Source organism: Fulmarus glacialis, unplaced genomic scaffold (genome assembly GCF_000690835.1).
Source record: "Fulmarus glacialis isolate BGI_N327 unplaced genomic scaffold, ASM69083v1 scaffold7034, whole genome shotgun sequence".
NCBI lineage: Eukaryota > Metazoa > Chordata > Aves > Procellariiformes > Procellariidae > Fulmarus > Fulmarus glacialis.
This window is the reverse complement of record NW_009207319.1, coordinates 21,215-31,142: the sequence shown is the minus strand read 5'-3', so window position 1 is coordinate 31,142 and position 9,928 is coordinate 21,215. Positions and strand designations below refer to the sequence as shown.

Here is a 9,928-nt window from a genome sequence, read left to right as displayed (position 1 = left end):
GAAAAACCTCTACTCAGCTGTTGTATAACTGACAAACACCAGTGATCTTCTCAGTCAGATAGTCAAACATAAGCCAGTTTTCTGCACTATTTTAATACTTAGTAAGTACCCCCATCCCAGCATGCAAGGCTCAGTAATTGGTAAAGAAATTGAAATCAGTCCTTTTAAAAAAAAAAAAAAAAAAAAAAAGGTTACTAAAATATAGGGAATGAGTTGCACAAAAAGAAACTGTATCCATATTGGGTTAAATAAGAATCCTGCTTAAATCCCTTAAAGTCACCTTCCTCTGGATGGAGGTGAGCAAATAAAAAATAAACACAGCTGATATGGTGTTTGTGACTTTCCCAAAAGAGTAGAAAAGTCCTAGGCTGGAGGTTTTCTGAGTGGATGCCAGGATTACTGTGCTTATGTGCAAGGTTGACTTGGCTAACGGAAAAGGGGATTTGATGCAATGTCTTGGCAACTTTTTTGCCTATAATGTGAACAGCTCTCCCATACAGACTGAATTAGATATTTTAAAAATCTGAGGAGCAGGCTAACTACAAGGCTGTAGTGTTTGTAATTTTATTACCCTGATCAGGGAATCCTCAATTATAGGAAACAAAGTCTCCTAATTAAAATCATATTAGTTATGTTGAAAACGAAAGATGTTTTCACATTCGTATTAAATAATGCTTTTGGGATTGCTTTCAGAGGTTTTTTTTTTGATCACTTTTAGAAGCAGAAGTGTCTACAGACAACCTTCATCTGCTGCAGTATGCTTTCCAAATGATAGATTCTCTGCAGTCTTTCACTGGCTAGTTCTAAGCCCATCTTTGGGAGCTGTTTGCTTTGAGCACCTTGTGTGTGCTGCATCTGTGAACTTGGAAGGTTGGTCTTCTGTTCCAAACAAAAAATTGAATATAGTCTTTGTTTAAACACAAAGCTGTGAGACTGTAAATGATGCAATGCATCATCATCATCATCAAGTGTTTTGCTGTGTAGTCCCAACCTTGCTGTTCTATCTGAAGCACTAGTTTTCACCAGGCATTCTCAGGCTATTTCAAAGACAGCCATGATGACTCGGTGTTCAGCAAGTGCTCAAAAAGCATTGATCTTCAAAAAGGTGTGCTAGGAAATCTAATGCTAGCATCAACTTACTCTTTTTGTGGATGTATTTCAGTTTTCCATGCAATCTCATTTATTTGTATGATTTCAGTTTTGGTTCTCTGTCTCTTTTTCTCCAGGAAGTGTGGAAAGTAAGTGATGTCTGTTGCCTCTTTCCTGTTCTTTGAAATGTTGATCATGTCGCAAATTCTTCAGTTTCAGGGCGTCTCAGCTGATCATAGATGGGAAGACTTTGTTTTTGAAGAAAATATTATATAATTTTTATCTATAAAATGTAATATATTATTTGATCTCTAGATCTTGTAGGACCTGTACAGCTACTGTCTGATGTAGTAAGCCTGACAGTTTGAATTGACTGAAGATACCCTTAGTCCTCTTCTCCATACTGTGCCCTTTTTAGGCATCCTTTTGCTTTAAGCCCTCAAAGACTTGCAGCTTTTCCTCTATTTTCCTTGTACTCACGTATGTGACACAAGTTTTACTGCTTGCTTCTTCTACCTGAAGGTACAGCTGAGGCACTGTTTTCATTTAGGAGCTTGAATAACAATCTATTTTAATTATCTCCCTATTGATCCAGGGAGAAATGCATGCTGGTTGATAATCTGCCAGAACTATTACCAACTTTTTCATTGTGTAAATAAGTTTCACTTTAGGGAGTAAGCATTTTCCTCTTGTAGGGTGGTAAAGGTATCTTCAAGCAGAGCCTTCTTTTTCAGAAATAACAATAATGAGTTCAGAGCTGGACAGTTAAATGTAATCAAACTCTGGGACTTCTCTTGCTTACAAATCAGATGTTTTGCAGGCATCAAGAAGAAAATTCTGTGATTACAAAGGGCGACTTAGATAGGTTCAGATGATGGCCTAATGTGGACAAGCTTCCCTGTCTGTTGCATAACTTGAGAAATTCTTGGGCCTTTGTCTGTACTTGAAACTTTCTACTGGAGACCTTGAATCCAGGCATAATAAATGGTTAGAAACTTACAGCAGTGGAAATTTGATTGCTTGCGTATGTATTAGTGTTTTTTCTTCATTTTTTAAGTGGAATTAATCTAAATCTTCATTGATGACCTATAAGAGTAAGCTTGTGTTGGGGTGCTGGCTTGTAACTTGGGAGACCTGGGTTGCCTTCCTTGCTTCTGCCCCAAACTGGGTCGTCTAGGCAAAATTCTTATTCTCCCTGTGTCTTAGTTGCCTGCTGACAGATGGGGATAATAGTGTATTTTTCTGTAACATTGTAAAATGTATTAGAGTGTGAAAGATGCTTAGGTATATATGCATATATATATCTTAAATTGGCAGTGTTAGTTTAAGATATCAATTTCCAGAGTATGCCTATTAATATTAAATCTGGAGCAACTAGTTCAAAATGTCTTACTTCTAATGTAATATGATTTAAAAAAAAAAAGAAGTCGAAGATTGTTCTCAAAGTGACAGTGTTAACTTGAGCATTCTTCTTGAGCATTCTTCTTGAGCTAGCTTTTTGAGAGCCTGTGTAAAGAGATTGCATCAATTCAAAAGCTAGTTTGTCATGTGGGGTTTTTTCTCCCCCCAGGTTGATTCTGCTAATGCTGGAAGAGTGTTAGCTTCTGATGCAGCTGTTTTCTTGAAAAAGTCTGGATTGACAGATTTGGTACTTGGAAAGGTATTTAATGACAATTATTTAATTATCCTGTCTCTTGCTTCAGTTAGTATCCTGTGTAAATGAAAATACTTAGTGGTACTAAAGGATACCTTACAGTGATACAGTGATCTTCCTTAGTGTGTTCTCAGTTGTGCTATCCAATAGTTTCCAACTTCAGTATCCTTGATTATTCTACGATGTATGTAGTTTGTGGTGGAAATTAAAACAATATTTAAATTTTTCACCACAAATAAGTGCTATCATGAAAGTTATGACCTGAACTTTTGTCCAAGAATGCATCGTTAAATGGAGTGAGAACTTGTGAACTTCGTCTCAGTGCAGTGGAACTTTTTGTGTCTATTATTTTTATGTTTTAGATTTGGGACTTAGCTGACACTGATGGCAAAGGCATCCTGAACAAACAGGTATGATTATTTATATGATGTATGAGGTTACTCTAACCATTAGCAAGCCTTGAAATAAGATAAAAGTTAAGATTACTGATTCAGGAAAGCAGTTTTTGTAACGGATTTTTTCCAGATTTTTCTAATTGCAACTGGATATGTACTTCCCACTTCAGTGTAAGCTACAATAATTAAGCAGCCTTCAGCTACCTTATCAGTTTTTCTTCAAGTCATAAAATGAGCTGCTGTGTAGCTGTGCAATACAATATACTGAGAAGTAATTTAAAGGTTAATGAGCTGTATTTACTAGAAAGGTGCTTTTCCTCTTAATCTTGGAAGAAACAATGCAGGAATAAAAATTCTAGTAAAATCTTCAGAATTCTTGTATCTGTGTATCTAATTTTGGTGGACTTGACACTAGTACATTCTGTTTGGAGTTGTACTTCCAAAGTTGTAGCGATGAGCAGTATGGCAGTCAGACTTGCATATCAGTGGTGCTACTGAAAAGCTCTAATGTGCATTGCTGTTGCTTTTTGGTCTGAAGTGTAGTTACTTAAATAACGGCCTGTGGAGAGCTAGCTGCTTCATCCTGTGGTAGGAAAAGGAGGAGTTTGTAGCATCTACCAAACAAATTTTTTTTTCAGACTTCTCCTTTTGTTTCATTTTTTCTCATGTGTTCTACCTTTCTTTCCTGCCCCTCCATCAACTGCCACCTTTGGGATCAACTTAGTTCCTCCAAGATAAATAACTGTAATTGCTACTTTAAATTTTCACTGCTCTGCCATTGAAGAACTGAGTGCTGAGAACTGACTACACTAGCCAGGAAGCTACTAAATGCTTGGAGCTTGCCTTTGAGGAATTCAGTGGTTGCTGACTGCTGCTTTCTGTCACTTTGTGACCCCCTTTGAAGCCATTTGCAACCCTTTGTGTATATAGCAATACTAGAAAAGCTCATAATTCTTCTGAAATTTGAGTATTTTCATATAATAAATCCTTTAAAATTTCATTTTTCCTGTAGGAATTTTTTGTGGCTTTACGACTTGTAGCATGTGCACAGAATGGATTGGATGTTTCCCTGAGTAGTCTTAATTTGCCTGTTCCTCCACCAAGATTTGTAAGATTTCTTTTTAATTGAACATATCAACTCATTAATAAGAACTGCTTTTAAGTGAACAATTAGAAAGGTTTGGTATAAATACCGAACACATCTGAAAGTGATGTTGTAGGGCAATAGGGCCCTACAATAGGGGAAAATTAAGCAATGTGGAATAAGAATAAGGTGCTACATGTTCTAGTGGGGATTTGAATATAAAATTGTGTATAATTTGAATATATATGGTATTTGTTCTATTAGCGTTGTCCTTAATGGAAGAAACATTTTAAATTTCTTACTGTAAACTTTGATATCCTTAACTAAGGTATGAGTGACTAAAATGCAGTTCTGGCTTTGAGAATAAGCACCTTCTCAGGGTGCACCAGGAGTGGTTTTGCAAGGTCAGAACCATTTCTCTTTTAATGTGGGGTTTTTTTCCCTGTTTTTCTTTAGACTGATACTAGTAGTCCTTTGCTACTCAGTGGAACAGCATCAAGTGATGTACCATGGGCTGTTAAGGTAAACTAAAGATTGGGCTATTGCCTAGAACTATGATGTGATTTGCAAGAAAACATAAGTGTTTGAGAAAAATATAATGCTACTGATAGCTATAGTTTATAAAGTATGATAAATTACCATTCATGTCAAATCTGTAATTGGGCTAGTAGACCTAATTTGATAAAAATGCTTGTACCTTGGGAAATCTCTTTGTGTTTAGAAATTTGATTTATTGGGAATAGTTAGCTGAAGTCATGAAAATAATTGAAGAGTAAATCTCACTGGGTTTTGGATGAGTCTCTAGCTGACTTAGAAATAATATCTCTTTCGTATTTTCTTTTAAACGTCAGGAACTGCAATCTGTGTGTTTCCAACTGTAACTTAAGAAAAAAAATTAATACTTTTGAAGGAACTACTGCTTCTTAGCCTACAAGTGTGACTATGTCCATAAGTAATATTTTTCTTCTGCCCCCGTAGCTGGAAGACAAGGCCAAGTATGATGCTATTTTTGACAGCCTAAATCCTGTGAATGGACTGTTGTCAGGTGATAAGGTGAAACCTGTGCTCCTTAACTCAAAACTGCCAGTGGATATCTTAGGACGAGTAAGAATATCTTTCTACTTAATTGTTAATTCACAAATAATAACTGTGCTACACCCAGCAATATCTGTTTTTCAGATTGAAGATTTGTAGTAATAAGCCTAACTATTAAATACTCTCTTACAGAGTGGCCACACATGTATAACTGTTAAACTGTAAGAAAGGGGAAAAAAAATTCTTTCGGTATTTTGATAGATTGCTTCTTACCACAGTGTATCAGTTACGTGTACTCTTTAACACTTGGTTTAGGGCAGGGTGCCATTAGTGCACTCTGTCTCCAACTTAAGAATCTCTCTTCTTTTGCATGGTTTATATGAATGTATGTTGCCCACTGAAAACGAATGCTGTTAATCTTAATAGAACTTAGGATATGGTTGAGGGAGGCTGTTCTCACATTTGTTTTTAATGAGGTTTTAAATAGGAAACTGCTGCAGTTTAGGCAAACTTCCCTATATTCTGCTTTTTATTGGTAGGTGTGGGAATTGAGCGATATTGACCGTGATGGAATGTTGGATCGAGATGAGTTTGCTGTTGTAAGTATCTTCTGCCTCTTGGGATTTTGAAAGCCTAATGGCAGAGGTTTAAAATAGATGCATCGTGTATTATTTTTTGACTGTTTGTGTGGTTCATTTATTGCCTTTATTCAGAGACCTTAATCAAGTTTTAGCACTAGTTAATGTTTCTTTCAGTTTATTGAATGTCTCTCATTACACAGCAGAAACTTTCTTTGGGGGATAAATGAGCCATTAAACTTATACCTGTGATCTGCTGTCCCATGAGAGACCGAGTGATTTCACTGAATAAGTTTTAGCTTAACCTTCAGTGTTTATAGTACTTGAATGCCTCAAGATACCTTTGAGGAAAATTTTAAAGAAATTATGTACAAATTCTTCAAAAGTTCATAGCTAGTTAGAATTTTAACACTATTAATGCCAGGACTGATGAAATAATATAAGAAGTAGTAGATAATTTTCACTTCACCCAAGAGATGGCAAGTGAGAAGAGAGTGGGAGGCTCTTGCTGTTGAAGGCTCTAAGTCTTGTATGCGATAGTAACCATGCATCAACTTTTTCCTCAAAACTTTCAGCTTCGTGTTGCATGTAAGTAAATTGGAGAGGAGGGAATTATAAATTCACTCTTGGAGGAGAGGTTTTCATTTTGTGCAGAGAAATATCAAACCTAAGTTTAAAGGTTTGGAAAAGCTAACAAAATATCCTAACTGCATTCTGCGTTGCAAGAATCTTGAAAAAGTAATGTGACCTTTCTGTCTTCAAGTGGCACTAAAGCCAGCCTTTAATTCTGATTTCTACCAACTAAACTATTGCTCATCCTTTCAGAGTCAAAATTAAAAAAAAAAAAAAAAGAAAGTTCAAAATACCTGTTTAATTGCCAAGAATTGCCATTACGGACAACATCAAAACCTTGCTTTGTTGTGTTTTGTTTTTTTTTTTTTGTAATGTAAATATGATGAATTTACCTTTTCTGCTGTCACATAAATTTTTGAGAAAGTATAAAAATTGCTTTCTTGAATATTGTTGTAGTCATCTGCAGGCACCTATATGCTTCAGTTTCTTCTGAAACCAATTCCTTTAAGACCCTAGTAGTTAACTGTTACTATACTTGATTTCCTGTGTTTATGCTGTAATTCTTCAGACTTCTAGCTTTGAGATCAGAGGATTGATATGCTCTAGGCAAATGTTGGAGATAAACTGATAATCTGTAAAGTATTATAACATCTATTTAAGATACAGTTCTGTGTCTTGAACAACAGTCATAAAGTTATTAAAACGTACAACCACAACAAAAGAATAGTCACTAAGTGGAGCAACTCCTGAGAAAACAGTGAATAAATTAAAATTGTTTAAAGTGTTCTCCCAAATAAATGTTCTCCCAGATAAAATTCCACAAGTGGTGGTACAAGCTTGGTAATATTTAGGAGAATCATTTTAATGTTCTAAAAGATACTGAACTTCATTTACTAAGCACTGAACCTCAAAAGAAAGTAGTAATGACAAACACAGGTCAGAAGGCAATAAGCTGCAATTCAGTTTAGGGGGGCTTGTAAAGAGAAACATAATGGAAAAAATGCTATGAAGTTATTTCTTAACTAATTCTTTAATTTATATAGATACTTATTTCTTATATATTTGTATCCACACACCTTGTTTTCTTGTTCAGGCCATGTTTTTGGTGTACTGTGCTTTGGAGAAAGAACCAGTGCCAATGTCCCTGCCTGCAGCTTTGGTGCCACCATCCAAGAGAAAACCGATTAGTGTTCCAGGAGCAATGCCATTAATTCCATCTTCAACATCTACCAAAGAGTCTCATCAGTCCTTGCCACCTGTAGGCGTTTTAGCTGCCAAAACACCATTAACACAGGTATAGTTGTGACGTTGCTTGAGGTTAGAAGATTTCTGCTCTTAATGCTGTGCTTTGGAGACTGCCTGTATGAAGTCTTGATAGAGGTTTAGTTTCCTTCCTGCCCTATTCATTGGTTGATGAATTTGAGGAGACTGATGGGAAGACCAGGTGGAGAGGTATGAAATTTATCTTCTGCTTTTTCTACATGTCTTCAGATATAAACAGTTAGATAAAAGAATATTATTTAGTAAAGATTTTGAAGATTTTTTTAAAATAAATTATTTCAAAGCATCAAACCAAAGGTCAGAATGTTAAGAAAACAGTTTAAAAATGTAGTCCAGATACACATCTGCAGAACGTAAGTCTTATGGCTGAAGACTGATTTGAATATGGACAAGTTCATAAAACGATTTGTGGCAAGCATGTATGTGCATGCCTGCAATTTGTGGAAGACATTAATGAAAATGGAATAGATAAATGCAAGCAATGGGAAAAGGAGACAAATGGTCTGGCATATCCACCTAAACACACAAGATTTGGTGTTTGTTTTGAATGTAATTATTAAGAAACTTGACGCCTTCCACCCCTCCAAGCATCTTATTTAATCCTGGTCATTTTAGAATGCAGAATTTGGGAAGATGTCTTTCCAAGTAGATTATAACTTACTCGTTCTATTCAACATAAGAAAAAAATGAGAAGGGGATCTGAGGTGAGAACTGTAGAACTTAATGCATAAGATACTGCTTGAACATTTGGGTACCCATATTTGAGTAATCAGTGAGAAACTGGCACCTTGATTCTGGAAGTGCCAAGGTTTTCATCTGGCAGTTTACTTGGTAAGTCTTGCTGTGTGTATTACAAAGCAATGCCATTCTGGATGAGTGTTTCAGTGTATGTTTTGTGTACAGCACCATTTGGGATTCATCTAAGTGTCCTTGTATGCTGAAATTAATTAGCATCGACAAGCATGCACCTGAAAGCATTTTCACTCGAAAAAAAAAAATCTTTATAGCAGCTTAGTGTTTGAAAAAATTCTTGAAGTAAGAGAAGTGGCTATAATTCCTGTCTTTACCTTGACTGAAGGTAAATTCTACAATTTGGAATGTGCCAACTGTTAGTAGTCTGGGCTTGAGCAGTTCTTCAGTCCCTCCAGCTAAAGGTCTCCAGCTGTGTAAAGAGGAATAAAATTGATGGAGCCAGACAGTAAGCAGGACTGTGACTGAGCACAGTGATGAGGGCACAACCCCATGCTGGGAGGAGATCTGGGCTCCAGAGAGTGTTTCTAACACATAGGCAAAGAGGCAGAGCGGTATCAGCCAGTCTTGGTTCTTCACTGATGTAAATACTTTGCTTCTGCTTTTGGAGTTGCTTGTGGATCTCTGTGCATCTCTATTTTGGAGGATAAAACTGGTTCATGAACTAGGTACCTATGTCACTTCTTAAATCTGTGTTGTAGTCTTTGAATTATGTAACTCTGAAAGTAACTATCTGAAAACAGAACGGCCTATATCTTAGTACTATGGTTTTTGTTTGTTTTTTTTGTTTGTTTGGTTTTTTTCCCCCTTTCCATCCCCACCCCCCTTTAGTGGGTTGTATCGCCTGCAGACAAAATTAAGTATGATGAGATCTTTGTGAAAACTGACAAGGACATGGATGGATTTGTGTCAGGTGTGGAAGCCAGAGAACTATTCTTGAAGACAGGACTACCTTCTGCTCTTCTTGCACATATCTGGTAGGGATTTTTTTTTCCATGACAGCTGTTCAGACGATGGCATGGTTCTCGCTCCTTCCTAGCACTTTTCATGAAAAGTGCTATGTTGACATTTCTGGAAAGTGAAAGTTGGCTTTTGTATATAATAGCATGGCCGCTGTATAAGCTATACTTGCTTCTACTTTTGGACAGAAATGGGAGGAAAACGGGTTTATGCTATGCGTCATCTCCTAGGGGAGGAAGTAAAGTGCCTGAACACAGACTGTTACAAACAAATACTGCACTTCAGCTAAATCCCTGTATTTAAGCCATCATAGTGCTGCTGTGTATCTAAACACAGATAGTATCCATATACTGGTAATGAGAATTATCTGTATGAAATTCTTGGCACACGAGCCTTACAGCCCATTTAATTCTGCAGCTTGTTTGCCTTTCATTACAGCTGGTGATTACACCTCCTGCTTTATTAATTCTTTCCCCACTATAAGCTCTTCCAAGGCACTCTGGTAGGAAAAGCTTCCCCCCCCCCCCCC

The 9,928-nt window shown here is 36.6% G+C and overlaps 1 protein-coding gene across 1 annotated transcript in view; it reads left to right on the top strand.

The window, feature by feature from the left end:
• Positions 1-2,653: 2,653 nt before the first annotated feature.
• Positions 2,654-9,928, top strand: part of LOC104075508 (epidermal growth factor receptor substrate 15-like) — a gene marked incomplete at its 3' end in the record, with an annotated part of 27,321 nt that continues 20,046 nt past the window's right edge. Inside the window, exons 1-8 of the mRNA XM_009576040.1 lie at positions 2,654-2,749; positions 3,106-3,153; positions 4,151-4,246; positions 4,679-4,744; positions 5,201-5,326; positions 5,797-5,856; positions 7,502-7,702; positions 9,271-9,416. Of these exons, the coding sequence (XP_009574335.1) occupies positions 5,830-5,856; positions 7,502-7,702; positions 9,271-9,416 (374 nt within the window). The remainder of the gene's footprint in view (positions 2,750-3,105; positions 3,154-4,150; positions 4,247-4,678; positions 4,745-5,200; positions 5,327-5,796; positions 5,857-7,501; positions 7,703-9,270; positions 9,417-9,928) is intronic.